The sequence below is a fragment of the Pogona vitticeps genome, chromosome 2, assembly GCF_051106095.1.
Source record: "Pogona vitticeps strain Pit_001003342236 chromosome 2, PviZW2.1, whole genome shotgun sequence".
NCBI classification, from domain to species: Eukaryota; Metazoa; Chordata; class Lepidosauria; order Squamata; family Agamidae; genus Pogona; species Pogona vitticeps.
The window spans coordinates 112426286-112443907 of record NC_135784.1 but is presented as its reverse complement, the minus strand read 5'-3'; the positions used below and the strand labels follow the sequence as shown (position 1 = coordinate 112443907).

At 41.4% G+C, this 17622-nt stretch overlaps 1 protein-coding gene across 3 annotated transcripts in view; it reads right to left on the bottom strand.

Annotated features, from left to right (window-relative positions):
* Positions 1 to 10620: 10620 nt before the first annotated feature.
* The window catches only part of ADRB2 (adrenoceptor beta 2), a 75846-nt gene continuing 68844 nt past the window's right edge, over positions 10621 to 17622 (bottom strand). For all 3 annotated transcript variants that reach the window (XR_012083739.2, XR_013541924.1, XM_020806958.3), the window contains one exon: positions 10621 to 15278. Coding sequence is in view for 1 of the 3 variants with exons in the window: in XM_020806958.3 (XP_020662617.2) it covers positions 15244 to 15278 (35 nt within the window). In the remaining 2 variants the exon portion in view is untranslated. The remainder of the gene's footprint in view (positions 15279 to 17622) is intronic.

The window sequence follows — 17622 nt, the reverse complement described above, 5'->3', positions numbered from 1 at the left end:
ATTTCCTTCAGGACTGTTGATGGGGCATTGTTCTGTCTACATCTGTGCTGCAGGTAGATGGAAGTGGCTTGAGTCTGACCGGAGAGTACCTAAACTCAAATTTTCAGGGTTGGGCATCCTCTTGAGCTGCCTATAGGTGCAGGAAAGGCCATGTAACACACATAGCTCTGTCCTCCAACAGAGTAATGATCAGGAAGATAGTGCTGTCCCACAGCATCTGTCACCTGAGATGTTTGCCTCTCTTTGCCTAACAGTAGGGCCACCATCGGTTTCATATATGGTTGGATGTCTTTCCATTAGTCATCCATGTCTAGAAAGACAAATAATTTGGAAGGCTCTTATTGCTAGAGTTTTCTTTTACAGATGGCTGATCTTCCAAAAGAAGCCATGCTTTTGTTTAGTCAGTTTGAAAGATGTTAATATATCTAGTTTTTGCAATTTAAAAAATTGACTTTTGTTTGTCCATATTATATATTATATATATGATAAACATTGATTTTTAATGTGTTAAACTTAGGGAAGGGGGTTCCTCAACAGAAGGAGAGATAGAATGCAAAGGAGTTTGGATTCACCAAGAAGCAGGAAGTTAGGTCCTGTTCACCTTGATTTAGAGAAGCTGCTTGCCCGTGTTGTGCTGAAGAGGCTCCAGGTCCTGGCAGACAGAGTCTTTCCAGAATCACAGTGTGGATTTTGAGCTAATAGATCCACCACTGACATGGTATTCTCCCTCAGACAGTTGCAGGAGAAAAGTAGGGAACAACGATGGTCACTCTTTGTGGCCTTCATAGATCTCACAAAGGCCTTTGATTTGGTTAGCAGGGACGGCCTTCTAAAAATACTTCCCAAGATTGGATGTCCACCTCGACTCCTTAACATCGTCAGGTCCTTTCATGAGGGAGTGAAGGGCACCATAGTTTTTGATGGCTCAACATCATATCCCTTTGATATCAGATTCCAAAAGATCTCCTGTATGGAGAATTAGTGCAGCAAAATCACCCCAGAGGGAGACCACAGCTGCGATACAAGGATATCTGCAAGCGGGATCTGGAGGCCTTAGGAATGGACCTCAACAGATGGGAAACCCTGACCTCTGAGCATTCAGCCTGGAGGCAGGCGGTGCAACATGGCCTCTCCCAATTTGAAGAGACCCTTGTTCAGCAGGCAAAGAGGCAGTCCTGAAACCAGCAAAATCAGGGAGCTGGACAGGGGACAGATTGGATTTATCTGCAGTATGGAAGGGATGGTCACTCTTGAATTGGCCTTCTCAGCCACACTAGATGCTGTTCCAAGTCCTCCATACAGAGCACATTACCATAGTCTCTCGAGACTGAAGGATGCCTAATCAATCAATCATAACACAAAACACAAAACAAGACGTGAAAATGAAAAAAGAGTGCTAAGGTTTTTATCCAGTGGAAGTCACTCCATTGATAGAAGGCACTGTCCCTTTCAGAAGAGGGAAGGAGGCAGGTTTTAGTGATGCCCCTCTCTCTTGCAGACCACTTCAGATCTGCTGTTAAGTATGAGTTGGGTAACTGAGCTTGGTGTGGTGGCAATGGAGAATGAGGACAGCACAAGAAAAAGAAAACTGGGGTAGGGAAGCAGCCTAATTTCTCCTGCCACCAGCAAGATGATCCTTACTGTGTATTCCAAAGCTTGAAAAATGCAGCTTGATAAAAGCTTTACTTTATGTTCCACAAACTACCTCTGACACTTAAATGTGCCTAAAGGGTGGCAATTAAAAACAATATGTCTCCATGGCTTCTGGCCACGTCCTGATGAAAACATAGCCAGGATTATGTATTAATGCCCCATTCTAGTTTAACCAAAAGACTTAGTCTTCATTGTTGTTGTTTAGTCATGTCTGACTCTTTGTGACCCCATAGACCAGAGCACACCAGGCCCTCCGGTATTCCACTGCCTCCCGGAGTCAGGTCAAGTTCGTGTTGGTAGCTTCGATGACACTGTCCAATCATCTCATCCTCTGTTGTCCCCTTCTCCTCTTGCCTTCACACTTTCCCAACATCAGGGTCTTTTCCAGGGAGTCTTCTCTTCTCATGAGATAGCCAAAGTATTGGAGTCTCAGCTTCAGGATCTTTCCTTCCAGTCAGCACTCTGAGTTGATTTCCTTCAAAATGGATAGGTTTGTTCTCCTTGCAGTCCATGGGACTCTCAAGAGCCTCCTCCAGCACCACAATTCAAAAGCATCATTTTTTCGGTGGTCAGCTTTCTTTATAGTCCAGCTCTTGCTTCCATACATCACTACTGGAAAAACCATAGCTTTGACTATGTGGACCTTTATTGACAAGGTGATGTCTCTGCTTTTTAAGATGCTGTCTAGGTTTGTCATCGCTTTCCTCCCAAGAAGCAGGCATCTTTTAATTTCATGGCTGCTGTCACCATCTGCAGTGATCATGGAGCCCAGGAAAGTAAAATCTGTCACTGCCTCCATATCTTCCCCTTCTATTTACCAGGAGGTGATGGGGCCAGTGGCCATGATCTTTGTTTTATTGATGTTGAGCTTCAGACCATTTTTTGCGCTCTCCTCTTTCACCCTCATTAAGAGGTTCTTTAATTCCTCCCCACTTTCTGCTAAGTGAGGAGGACTTAAGGAACCTTGTAATGAGGGTGAAAGAGGAGAGTGCAAAAAACAGTCTGAAGTTCAACATCAAAAAAAAAAAAAAAAAAGATCATGGCCACTGGTCCCATCACCCCCTAGCAAATAGAAGGGGAAGATATGGAGGCAGTGACAGATTTTACTTTTTTTGGACTCCATGATCACTACAGTCCCCTGGACTGGACAGAGAACGAACCTATCAATTCTAAAGGAAATCAACCCTGAGCGCTCACTGGAAGGACAGGTTCTTTAATTCCTCCTCACTTTCTGCCATCAGAGTGGTATCATCTGCATATCTGAGATTGTTGATATTTCTTCCGGCAATCATGATTCCGGCTTGGAATTCCTCCAGTCCAGCCTTTCGCATGATGTATTCTGCATGTAAATTCAATAAGCTTTATCTCCTGACTTCCTGCTTTAGCATTCCAGTCCCCTAGAATGAGAAGAACATCTTTCTTTGATGTCAGTTCTAGAAGGTGTTGCAAGTCTTCATAGAATTGGTCAATTTCAGCCTCTTCAGCATTGGTGGTTGGTACATAAACTTGGATTACTGTGATGTTGAAAGGTCTGCCTTGGATTCGTATTGACATCATTCTGTCATTTTTGAGATTATATCCCATTACAGCTTTTCCCACCCTTTTGCTGACTATGAGGACAACACCATTTCTTCTTTGGGATTCTTGCCCACAATAGTAGATATGGTAATCGTCTGAACTGCATTTGTCCATTCCCATCCACTTTAGTTCACTGACGCCCGGGATGTCAATGTTTATTCTTGCCATCTCCTGTTTGACCACATCCAGCCTCCCAAGATTCATAGATCTTACATTCCAGGTTCCTATGCAGTATTTTTCGTTGCAGCTTCAGACTTTCCTTTCACTTCCAGGCACATCCACAGCTGAGCATCCTTTCGGCTTTGGCCCAACCACTTCATTAGCTCTGGAGCTACTTGTACTTGTCCTCCGCTCTTCCTCAGTAACATGTTGGACGCCTTCCGACCTGAGGGGCCCATCTTCCAGCGTCATATCTTTTAGCCTTTTGTTTCTGATCATGGGGTATTCTTGGCAAAGATACTGGAGTGGCATTGCCAGTTCCTACTCCAGGTGGATTGCGTTTAGTTGGAACTCTCCACTATGTCCTGTCCATCTTGGGTGTCCCTGCACGGCATAGCCCATAGCTTCTCTGAATTACTCAAGCCCCTTCGCCAGGACAAGGCAGCACATTTTCACATTGTCTTTTCAGAAGATTTTGAGAAGAATTTTCAAGTTTTATGCCAATCACTTCACAGTCCTAAGAGTTTTACAATAGTCAGAAAGTAATGAGTAACTAACACTCTTTGCAACATTTACGCACACAAATTACTTTGGGGAAGGAGGATTACAACAACATCCATAATGAATTACCTTAAAAATATCTTTTCAAGTACCCAACAGAACAATAAATAACTGAACTGCTGAATAGCTCAATGGGAGATGGCGCCCCACCCCAATCCAACCCGTCTCTTTCCGCGCTTCCATTGCAATGGGTGGGAAGGTGGGTCAAGGGCAGGGGATTGTGGGAGTTGTACTCTAAACCTTATGGAGCGCCCCCCGCTACCCCCTTCTTGAAGCAAACTGTTATACTCAAGCCACTGACATGCTGCCCTTTTTGCCTTCACTGAATGGATCCTCAGGGTTCAGGGAGAAAGAGGAGCGGCTGACTTTCCGCAGTGTGTTTGCTTAAGTCTCTCTATGACAGCCCCGTGGGTTTTGCCCTCAGTGCTCTCAGTTCAATTTGAGAGCTTTCTCTCCCAGAGGATTTACACGTAGAAGCACATCACACCCGTGTACATGGAAGACAGGGGGAGATCTCAAGTCCGACGTCCCTCAAAGCCATTTAAAGTCGGCCAGGTGAACTTTCTTCCCCACTGCCAGCCAGCCAGCCACAACAGGACAACAAGAAAAGCCAAAAAAGCTGCTGAATTCCCACCCACCCAGGATGACCTGAGCCAGCCCCTCCCTAGAAATCCTGCCGCGCCACCCCAAACCGACCCGTTTCTCCCCGCGCTTCCCTTGCAACGGGCAGAAAGATGGGCAGGAAGGCAGGACGGACAAATGGGGCTCGTCTCTCCCTCCCCACCCGGGTGTGAGGCAGTACTTCACCAGGCGAGGACAGGGACCCAAGAGACCCTTTCCTTCCACCCTATCCACACTCAATGCTCCGCTAAGGGAGAAAGGCGAGACATGGCAGGCAGAAAGAGCTGGATCTTCTGGCAGTGGCGGCACCGGATCCACTGTCAGCACCGCGGCTGCAGCTGCCTTCACAGGTTTGGTTTGCTCCACCGCCCACCTACTGCCCCCCTTTTGTTCCATTGCCCCCAAACCGCCCCTTTTCATTCTACCGCCCCCCTGAAAAATGAAATCGCCCCCTGGGGGGCATTATTGCCCACGTTAAGAACCACTGATTTAGATAATGGTGTTTAGCTTCAAGACAGAGGACTAAAAGGGCATTTGAGGGAAAGAAGCACTTGTATAACATGTTTGTACCTATGCATGTTATTGTAGTGTTGTAAAGACAACCTGTTGAAATTATTGGTTTTCAATATGCCTAGGACTGTGCAAGAGAAAACCTGAAAAAGCACTGATATTCTGAGACTGACTAACTGATTTTTGGTAGAAAGACTTTTCTGCACATGAAATACAGAGGGAATACTGTATATATTGTGCAGTTTGTATTGATTTTCCTGGAGTGCATTTGTATTGACTTTCCTGTCTTTTTGTTACCTGATTTTTAAAAAAATGTGTTTCCAATCATCATTTTAAAAAAGATAGCCCACAGAACCCAAGGTTGTACGACCCTATTCAGCAATAGCCAGCTTTAAACTTTTCTGACATGATCTCTGGACAGATTTTGTTCAACATGAACTACATTTATACTGATACACACCAGTGTAGTGTTGTGGATACAATCAGGAGACCTGACTTCAATGTGTGCTTGGCCTTGGAAACTCAATGGGAAGGTAGAACTAGTAAAATCACTTCTTAAATATCTCAGTTACCTTGAAAGCCCCATTAAGTCTGTTATAAGTAAGTTCCAACTTGATAGCCCAAATAATGAAATATCGTGACCTTTTCTTCTTCTTAGAGAGTGGTAGCAACTCTACCTACACTGGATGCCATGAGTTATCAAAAATATAAAGTATGAGAAACTAAACACCTAAACCTTAATTTCCCTTTTTGACTATTAAGATTAATGTAAAGATGTGAAATAGCAAGGGGTGCATTATGATTGCTTTAAAAAGGTAAAGGTTCCCCTTGACAATTTTTGTCCAGTCGTGTTCGACTCTAGGGGGCGGTGCTCATCCCCGTTTCCAAGCCATAGAGCCAGCGTTTTGTCCGAAGACAATCTTCCGTGGCCACATGGCCAGTGCGACTTAGACAGGGAACGCTGTTACCTTCCCACCGAGGTGGTCCCTATTTATCTACTCGCATTTGCATGCTTTTGAACCGCTAGGTTAGTGGGAGCTGGGACAAGCGACGGGCGCTCACTCCGTCACATGGATTCGATCTTACGACTGCTTGGTCTTCTGACCCTGCAGCACAGGCTTCTGCGGTTTAGCCCACAGCGCCACCACATCCCTATGATTGCTTAAATTGTCCTGGTAAACAAAAAAAGGAGAGTTCATATTGCAGGTCTTATATTTATACTGATTCCTCAGTGTTTGCAAAACAGGAATAAGCCATGGTAGATGCAGAAGCGTGCTTTTTGGGGATAGGAAGGCGTTTGAGGGCAGCTTTATTTACATGTAAGTGGGGGTGGACACAAACTAGCAAATACAGTAGAAAACTAAAGCCCCCTTCAGGTGTTCAGCCTTTAAGTGTGTAGGTCTCAATTGGAGGCGTGGTGGTGACCCAGAAGGCATGAAGGTCTGCACATGTTCAGCACTGTAAGTGCATCCAGCTGACTGTGCTCACAATGTTTCCAAGACGGGCAACCCCGATAGGGAAGTTGTGCCTCTGCTGATATTCATGCTGAAGATGTCAGGGTCAGTAGTACTGCTTGTTAAAGTAGGGGGCAGAAAGAGTGAGACGTATGTGGATGCCCCTACACCGTCACCCTTTGAGCCCTGCCTGCTTCCAGACTGAAGGCCTGCACGCGGCTAAGGCACTGAGCGACTCTTAACACAGTTCTTTGTGTGGCATGTGCGTGGATAAGAGCTGTTTTCCTTTTTAGAAGATTAAATATATTAATAAAATAACCCCATTTGGACAGCATTGTTTGCAAGCGCTGTCTGCTTCGTCAGCTTAACGAGGCTCTTTAACAAAGGCTGTGTAAAGTAATTTTAAATGTTCCCATCAAGACCATTTAAACTGCAATAATTCACATTTGCACATCTAACCATGAAAGGATGGAACTGTGGGTTTTATTGCAGCTGCTTGCTTAAGAAAGGACCAAGAGCTACAACAACTTCCAGGGTTTATAGGGAGAAAAAGGGGGCTGGGACTGAAAACCTTTGGGAACTGTAGGAAAATATTTAGAGAGGGCAAAGCATCAGGGACCATAGGCAAAGATCTGTTTTAGAAAACAAAGCTCACATGTTTTCTCTTCTCTCTCATTATTCCAAAGCTTAATCACATTAAACTCAGAACTAGATACCCAGATTCTTAACCCTCTTACCTGGTGGCTGTTGGTCTCTTTTGCTTTTGCTGTCAGCTCTTTCTCCATTTCCCTCTTTCTAATTCAAATTAGGCACCCTGAGGAAAATCATACATTCAAGTACTCCTGGTGGCATGTGTCATAGCTGTCTTAAAGGCCTGGGGGAAGTAAACAAGGAAAGCGTATATAAAGAGAGGCCTAAGAGGTAGCTTTAGGAAGTGAAAAGGACATATGATCCAAGAGATTGAGGCCAAGGAGTTCAAAAGTGTTAGGAATGAAAATTCATAAAATCCCCAGGCTCTCTCTGTTCTGATATCCAAGATTAAATGAGAGATGTTTCCCCGTTGTACTTCTGACTTCTGATTTAACCAGAAGCATTTCTAAAATTAATTCCAGGATTGGAGCATGTTTGGTTCGCCATTTCCTTCTGTTCACTCATATCTTTATTGCTCTCTTTATCAGTGAACGCACAGGTGCATTAATAAAGAGCTTCACCAGGCCCAGATGGTCTTCCAGCTGAATATTACAAATAATTAGAAAATGTATTGCTTAAACAATGTAAGAAACTCTTGGAATTGGTAGAAGGGAGAATTGCCACCAACGTGGTCCAAAGCAATAATCTGTCTCACGCATAAGGAAAACACAGAGGGTAAGGAAATCAAAAATTACAGACCAATCTCATTACTAAACGTGGATTACAAAATATATGGAACTATGTTGGCAACTAGATTGAAAAGAATCTTAATACAGACAATACGTCAAGACCAATAGGGCTTCCTTCCAAAAAGGCAGATGAAAATTAATATACGGATAATCTTAAATACTTTTGAATACTATGAAGCTCACCCGGAAAAGCAAATGGCTATGATATTCTTGGATGCAGAGAAAACTTTTGATAATCTGAATTGGAATTTTATGCTACACCAATTGGAAGTCCTACAAGTTGGAGAAAGATTTTTGAAATTAATTAAAGCAATCTATGCCCAGCAAAAGGCAAAAGTTAGAATCAATGGAGAGCTGATGAAAGAAATACAAATTCAGAAAGGTACAAAACAAGGGTGCCCACTGTTTCCATTACTATTCATTCTTACTCTAGAAATATTAATTAATTAATTAATTAATTAATTAATTAATTAATTATATTTATATCCCGCCTATCTAGCCAACTCAGGACCACTCTAGGCGGCTAACTGAGCAAATCAGAGATAAAAAGGAAACAAAAGGACTGAAAGTAAGAGATCATACTTTTACGCTCCAAGCTTTTGCAGATGATCTAGTTATTATAGTGGAGGATCCAATAGACTTAATTGAAGATCTGATGGAGATGCTGATGAATTTTGGTGATATGGCAGGAATGAAAATAAACCAAAAGAAAACAAAAGTACTTGTTAAAAATATGACTGATCACGAATGACAGAAATTAATAGAAAGGACTGACTTTCAAGAAGAGAAGAGAGTCAGATACAGTACTTAGGGATCCAAATCACAAAGAAAATAAGTACATTATTCAAAGATAATGATATGAAGTTGATTAAAGAGATACAGAATAGCTTGGTTAGACGGGACAAATTACAGCTATCATTGATGGGAAGAATAGTAACCATCAAAATGAATGTTCTACCTAAAATTTTATTTTTATTTCAGACAATTCCCATAATATTAAAACAGTCATTTTTTTCAAGAACTTAACAAGATAATCATGAGATTTGTGTGGCAAGGCAAAAAAACAAGAATTAAAATCAAAGCAATGCAAGATGCCAAACAAAGAGCAAGTTTTAGTCTCCCAGATTTTAGATTAGGCATCCTTCAGTCTCAAAAGACTATGGTAACATGTTCTGTATGGAGGACTTGGAACAGCATCTAGTGTGGCTGAGGAGGCCAATTCGAAAGTGACAATCCCTTCCACGCTGAAGACAAATACCATCTGTACCCCATCCTGCTCCCTGATTTTGCTGCTTCCGTGACTGCCTCTTTGCCTCGGCCTGCTTGGTATTACTGTATATTGTACTTTCCCAGATTGGGTATTGTATTATAGAGCCTGTGTATTAGTCTGGATAAAGGAATGGGTAACTTTAGATAATGATAAACTACTCAAGTTGGAAGGACAAGATTTACAGTTAGGTTGGCATGCTTTTATATGGTGCAAAAAAGATAAAGAGCAGAAAAGTTTCAACTCACATATGATAAGAAGAGCCCTACTAAGAAAAAACATCATCCAGCAGATTTACCAAAAAACACCAGGCTGGGTATCATCCATAGAGCCCTTTACACAACCTAACCTCATGACAGAAGCAAAACTTTTAAGATATCAAGATCTATTAAAAATGATTGTGGATTAAGGTCCAAAGAAGAGATAGAAACACAAAACATATATCTAGACTGGTGGTCCAGAGCACAAGTGGAATCTACGTATAGAAAAGATAAAATAGAGGGCTTTTACACAGAACAAACAATATTTGATAAATTTCTGCTGGGCTCAAATAATAAAGCAATTAAGAAAATGTATGATTGTTTGCTTGAAACTAAAATGCAAGATGAGATGGTAAAAGAATGTATGATTAGGTGGGCACAAAATATAGGACATAATATTGATATTGATCAATGGCTGCAAATATGGAAAAATAACATAAAGCTCATAAAATCGGTAAATTTCAAGGAGAATATATATATAAGATGTTTTATAGGTGGCATATGACTCGGGAAAAATTGGCAAAGATTTATACAGAGGTGTCAAATGTTTGTTGGAAGTGTGAAGCACAAGAGGGAAGCTTTTACCATATGTGGTGGACTTGTAGAGTTGTGAAACAGTAACAGAAGCAGTACATACTCTGTTACAAAAAATACTGCTTTGTAATGTTCCACTAACCCCACAGTTATTTTTACTGTGTTTTGTGTATTCGTGAAGGCTTTCACGGCTGGGATCTAATGGTTGTTGTGGGTTTTTCGGACTTATTGGCTGTGTTCTGGAGTCCCAGTCTGGAGTTCCTACTCCAGTCCTCTGAAGATGCCGGCCAAAGAGACTGGCGAAACGTCAGGAAGAACAACCTTCAGAACACGGCCAAAGAGCCCGAAAAACCCACAACAACCAGTACGTTTTGTGTTCTCCTTCCCACTCTTTCCCCCCCATACCCCCCTCTACCTTTTGTACTCCTTACCTTAACCCTAGTTTTTAAAAATACAAAGAAAGAAAGAAAGAAAGAAAGAAAGAAAGAGAGAAAGAAAGAAAGAGCTTCCTGCTCTTGCTATGATGCTCCATAAGATTTCATCAAGATTCTTTTAATGAAACATTTCAACAATGTGCCCTTGTGCTCCTGGGCATCACTAAAACTATACAGCACTTCCTGAAAGAATCTTGAAAAAACCCAAAGTTCAATCATACCACATTTATTTTGTTTCATTTTGTTTTGTTGTGATGGCATGCATCAGAAAATACAATATGGAAAGAACCTTAATGCAACCACAAAAAATTGTCCAAATTTTTAATGCTGTTTCAATGTACATTGATGATGTAAAGGTGGGGAAGATACAAGAGAATTGCACAACCACCAAAATGAACACACACAATAGTTTCTGGTACAATGCGATTTAAGATTCTAGCTGCAGGCAGCGCCAAAATTTGTGCTATTCATGGACACATGAGGTTGTTGTGACACTTTTTTGTGTGCTGTAATGTCTTCGTGGGAGCCCACTTGTATTCTGTGCACACCACACTTCCAGATCAGGTGACATAATGGTGTCGTTTGACTGGTATTCTATATTGGTGAGTCCCTTATATTCATCACTAACATTGCGGGGTGATCTGTTTATAATACCAAGAGTGGTGAATAATAATATTCTGATAGTAATTGTTTGCTAGATAGCTCAGAGGTTGAGGTATCTGGCTGAGCCAGAGGTTGGGAGTTCGATTCCCCATTGTGCCTCCTGTGAGTACAGCCAGCCTGTGTGGCCTTGGGCAAGCTGCACCATGCCATGCTGACCACAGAAGAATGGAATGGTAAACCTCTTCTGAATATTCTCTACTTGGAAAACCCTGAAAAGGATCGCCATAAGTCAGAATTGACTTAACAGCACACAATTGTTATTGTTAATGTTAGCTATGGGAATGTCTACTGGTGCTGTTCTTTCGCCCTCCTTCATAGCAGTATACTTTTTTTTTTTTTTGCTCTTTTGCCATTTGAATGAATAGGAGCATCATGAAGCTACATTCTGTTCATTGATGATTGTTACTACAAGCACAGCAGCTCCACAGGATGGCATTGCCTGAACCTAAGGTGCTCTGTGACAGTTCTCAAAACGTCATTCACATGTTGCATTTAGCAAATGTCAAGCAAGCCATATGGTTGCAGCTTGGATGGGGAAGAGAACAGTGTGTGCTATATTTAAAAATGGATGTGGCTGTGTAAGACAGGTATATTCCTATGACATAGCAGAAACAGATATAACTGCACCTGAGCTCTTGGCAGCTAGTGTGCCCATGTGTAGAGAATGGCTGGCATCCTAAATCAATCAGTCAATCAGTCAATCAGTCAATCAGTCAATCAATCAATCAATCAATCAATCAGTCTATCTATCTATCTATCTATCTATCTATCTATCTATCTATCTATCTATCTATCTATCTATCTATCTATCTATCTATCTATCTATCTATCTATCTATTATCTACCTATCTACCTATCTATCTATCTTAGAGCATTTTTATACTACATTTCCTTTTTAAACAATGTGAAAAATGGGATCTCTGGACCAGGATGGTATTTCTGGATTATCATGCAGGTGCTGTTGGAGACTACAAGTTTCAACTGACCATCTTTAAAAAGGTATTGCGCTGAAAGAATATACATGGCAAGTGCTTTGTCCGAGCCCCAAAAATGGTGTGCATAATATGTTGCCTTCATTTTGTTTCTATCCTAAGTATACCAACATCTGATAGTTTTGTTATGAATCCCACTAAGTTTTTTAGATCAGTAGCTATCTGCAGTGAGAGCCAGTATGATAAGGTGGATAAGGTGTTGCACTAGAACTCAGGAGACCTTGGTTCAAGTCTCTGTTCAGCCATGAAATGTCACTGGGGTTAGCAAAGTTAAGCTTCTCCTTGAATATTTCACATACCTCAAATACCTTGTTAGGGTCACCCTAAGTCTGAAGTGAGATGGCAGCACATACCAACAAAAGATGTCTCCAGCATTGTCCAGAGGTTGTTTTTTTTTTGCGTCAACACCACAGGCAAGGAGGGTCATGGGGACACATGTCCAACCTCCATCCACTCCCTCACCATTCTTGATGCCCTGTATCCAAGACGTTGGCTACAGAGGGGAGATTCTTCTGTTTCCAGAAGATCTCCTTTGAAGTTTCCATATCCTGATCTTTCAGTGCCCCCAAAATCTCAAGGGCATTATCTCCAAATTTGAAGAAACAATGCTTCTCAAATAGCAACACTCCACAGGTATGGAGAGTGACGCAAATGATGAGGGAAAGAGGTGGAGGTAGCATACTTGTCTCACTGTTCTTATGTGTGGAGCTTACATGTGGGAATGCCTGAAAGGGCTTCTGAAAGGAAGCAGAGCTGTCCACTCTCTTTTGGCATGAAAACATACTTACTTGTAGAGCAGCAGGTTGATGTGGAGAAATGTGACTCAGAAGGAGAGGATTAACTCTAATAATGTGGTCCCAGGTTTTTTTCTGTCATACCTAATTTGGCTGTAATGGATCACAACCAAGTTCCAGTGTGGCCTATTTCATAACTGGTTTCCAGCATGAGACAGCAAGGCACATTGGAGAGCATCAGCGGTAGAAATATGCATAGATAAACACAGTGACTGTAGTGAAGCTAGTCTGGTTTATATCCACCAGAGCTGCTGCTGCTGCTGCTATACAATGAGGGTACCTAACCAGGCTGCTTTGCCTTAAATCAAGTCTGTTTTCCAGTTAGACATGGCATAACTGAAAAGGCAGCAAGGGAGAGAGAATGCAGTGGAGGGGAAAATGCTATCTAATTGTGCCAGCTGTACTTTTTTGGAGGTCCAGAGCAAGAAGAAAAATTGAGAATGAAAGCCCCCACATTCCTGTATGGACCTTGGACACCAGTCATGTAATAGGTTCCGGTTTATTTAGGTGGAGTCAGCGGCCCATGGCTCTGTGAAGTTTATCACCGTCTCCTCCCTAGAAAGGAAGGCCAGGAAACTAGACAAAGAAACTCTACGATCTCCACATTCTTCTTCATTATTATCACCAACCAATAAATAAATACACTTCACAACTACAGAACAGCACAGGTAGAAGCCCAGTGTGTCTAGATTGCACAACAAACATGGCTGTGGAGACTGAATCCCTTCCTTCTCCCACACCCTTTAACCCCACCCGCACCCCCAAACTTAAAGAGTTCCAGGAACTAAAAGCGGTTCCATGAGCAGAGGTTGTGCTTGTGCCCAGTCAGTGAGAGCCAGCAGCAATACAGTCATTAGTCATGGCCCATGACAAGAACACGGGCATCTTTGCTTGGCTTTATGGCCCAAGGGGAGCCACAAATGGTGAAGGATGAAAGATCATTTCCTTTGAGGCAGTGTTGGACTCCACAGAGATGGTACATCTAGTACATGTACTAGAAGGCTTAATAGGGAATGCCAGACATTTAGAGCTAACGGGACACATTTCTAATAATTAAAAAACAAATGAACAAACCTTTCCACCATTTTAAAGCTATGTGTAATCTTCAAGGTTGGATGGAGTGGGGGGCGGGAGGATTACATTTAAGAATAATGTTTATATCTCAATGTTTTGAATGTACACAGCGTACTGATCTGTTCTAAAATTACAATACTAGAAATTCTTCCCTAATCTGAAGCTGTACTGTGCCACCTGACTTCCCCTCCAAACTCCACCCAGACATCTCTCCAGCACATGCCTGTCCTTCCTAATTGCTTGATGCAATCTCCTTCCCTTCGCTCGTAATATCGGGCATGGCTGAAGTGTCTCCTGGCAAACTACCAAAGTAGGAGCACCTGAAGTGAGCTGAATAAACAATCTGAAAGCTCTTAATACTCTAAGAGTTGGGCCACACTACGTATGGCAGCTCTATGCTCATGCAAGAAAACCTGCTTCGGGAAATGTATATGGGGGAAGAAGGTGATCGTTTGGAAGTTAAAGAAAAGGGGGTGGGAAGAGAAACTGCCGCCAATTTTGACCTCTTGTAATTTTCAAGTAAACAAGATTTCACAAAAGCCATCATTAGAGCAAACTATTTCTGAAAGTCTGAGTTAATGAATGTTGAACAAATGTTGTGTTTTAAAAGTTCGGTGATGGTTTTTAATCTTATTGCAGGGCAGTGATTCACTTCTATCTTTGTTGCACCACATCTTGATTTCTGGGTCTCTTTGCTTTGGAGATGTTGGCCAAAAACTTGCAGGAACAGACACTACTTCCAAAAGTACATTGTTAAACCAGTTTGGTTTTGATAGTGTTTCTCTTTTTATTATTTCCACAGTCCTTTGCAAATTTGAACACCATGGGCTGTGTGGAAAATCAATCCCAGTCTTAGCAGTTTGCTAGCTTCACCAGGAAGTCTCATGTTTGGTGCCTCTTCCTCTAGTGGGCTAACAATAACAATGGGAAATATATTCCCAAACACTTTTTGTTCCCCACAATTTTATCCCTCTGCAGACAAGTGTGAGTGAGACAGATTGTGTTAACTCCTTCTCCTGCTTCTGTAAATACAGCTTTTCATTATTCCGCCAGGCAGACTCTCTACGTTCAAACAATAGCTCTGCAGAATGAATTAAATTTCTTGTAGCCACCTTCCCTTTATGGTCCATTCACTGCTCATTCCAGATATTTCACATCTCGGAGTCTTGGCTTACTAGCTGCCCTTCTGTTTACCTCTCCACAAAAGAATGTAGAGTTCCCTCATTCCAAGAGAAGTATAGCTGAACTTGGACTTGACTCTTCACAAGCTTCTGCCTGTTGCAGATGATGAGGAGGAATGCTTGGCCCATTCAACTTTCAACCATTCCAGGACATCCAGGAATTTCTGTGGAGTGGACAGAAACAGAGTTTGGTCAGCTGATGGTTCTGAGAAGAGGAGATATCACCAAAAGCTACATTCAAATATACAAGAATTATTTGGTCTATCAAATTCTAACTCGTTGCTTTTGATCATTTGCTCTGTGTGTGTACGTATGTGTGTGTGGCATTAACTATCATTGTCATCATCACCACTACTTCAGTTGAATGATGATGTAAAGGAGTTTTCCTTAACCAGACAGGGCTCTTTTGGGGCTGGGTGAATAACTGTGTGGAAGTATTCAGAAGAAGTGGGACAGATTAGAGATAAAGGCATTGACAGGTGATACGGGCATGTTGGTGGTCTGCTGGAGAGAGTCTTCTCTGTCACTGCTCCCACACTCTGGAACTCCCTCCCACAGGAGACCAGGCTTGCCCCAACTTTGCTGTTCTTCCACCAGCAGATGAAAACCTTTGCCTTCAGGCAGGCTTTTCCTTAGTGACTGACTGTCTGAGAATGTTTTTTTTTAAATGCACATCATGCCTTCTTGCTTTTAAATGCGTTTTTAGTATTGATTTTATTTGCCGTTTTTAATATATTTATTTAATTCTTTTAGAATATTACTGTACTTTGAGCTTTTAAATATTGTCTTTTTTAATGATGTAAACCAGTGGTTCTTAACCTTGGGTTACTCAGGTGTTTTTGAACTGCAACTCCCAGAAACCCCAGCCAGCACAGCTGGTGGTGAAGGCTTCTGGGAGTTGCAGTCCAAAAACACCTGAGTAACCCAAGGTTAAGAACCACTGATGTAAACCACTTTGGGTCCTTTTTAAGGAGAAAGGAGGGGTAAAATAATTTAAATGAATAATAATAAATAATAAATTTTGGAGCTATGTTATAACAATTCCTCATTGTTTTCCTAATAATGACTTGGTATGCAGTGGTCAGCGCAAGACAAAATATAAAATATGACATCATTTATTTAACCTTGTTTTCTTTAGCTTCAGATGGATAGGCTGAAATGATATTGAATTTGAGACCTGCCATTTAACATATAATTAGGCAAGATCATGCAGATCTGAACTAGAAAACGATGGCAGTTCTTGAGGTCAATAAGTGAAGCAGGATCACAGTCCCATTGTGATGTTAAGTCTACTACAATGTCTATGCAAGTTAGGAGACTGTCACATTGACAGATATAATTAAGACATTTCTTGTAGCGGTGCAGTGACATTGTGCTTTAAGTTTTATCTGTTTGTGCATCTTAATTAAACACATTTCCACTTTAATGCAATGAGACAATAGCATGTCAAAGTCCTGAGTCACATAATGCAACTATTATCTATAATTCTTCAGCATATTACTTTCCTTCTTTGCTTTTTATTAATTGTCTCATCTTCAACCTAACAAATAGTTGTCTGAATATATTACTTTTCTTTAGCAGCATTTCTAAATACATTTTCAGGTATTATCATTGTCACAGTGGTCCAAATCTATGAAAGCATTTCATATTTCATTGGAGAAAAAAAAACATGATCATTGTTCTTCAGGTATTAATCTCTCAGAAGACTAACTTAGTGTTTCTACAGCAGATCTCAAAACCCGTCTATCCCTGGGTTTTGTTTTCTTTCTTGTCTTCTAATCTATCATGAGCATATGTAACCACCAAAAAACAGGGATTTGGTTTGGATATTTAGTTTCTAGTCTTGTACCCATAGCTAAGAATCCTCCATTATAGGCTGTTGATCCCCAGCTATTCAGGATGGTAAGAACAACAACAGCAAACACTTGCAAGGCACTCTAAGAGGATCTCTCTAAACTGAGTGAATGGACAGTTATATTAGATGTAAATAAGCACCCGATGATGCCCACTGGGGGAAAACATACCAAAATGGACTCAGAGCTGGTGATGATAAACTAGGAAAGAAGTTTTGGGGAGATGATGATCAGTATGGAAACTAGGAAAACCAAACAAATGAGCCATAAGTAAAAATCGGAACACAGCATTGTGAAAAATATAAATCATAATTTGGTTCAAACAAGCCAGGTGAATGGCTCATGGCTTCAAGATGCCTAGTGTCCAATGAACCATAGCTACAGAATTTACCAGAGCTTGACAGACTCAAATGAAACCACAAGTGGGTTAAGCGAACAAATGTTTCTGAACTTATCACAGCTTTTCAGTTCATGATGAACTACTATGGTTTCATTGCTGAAATTTAGCATTACAACAGAACTGGACTAATATCTTCAGTTTAAAGTTATCTCTTGAGGGCTAGTGAACGGCCCTCAGTGTTTTGTGAAGAACTGTTCTATAAGAATACTAATGGCCAGTCTGAGAAATGAATATTTCAGGCATACCCAAAGAAAC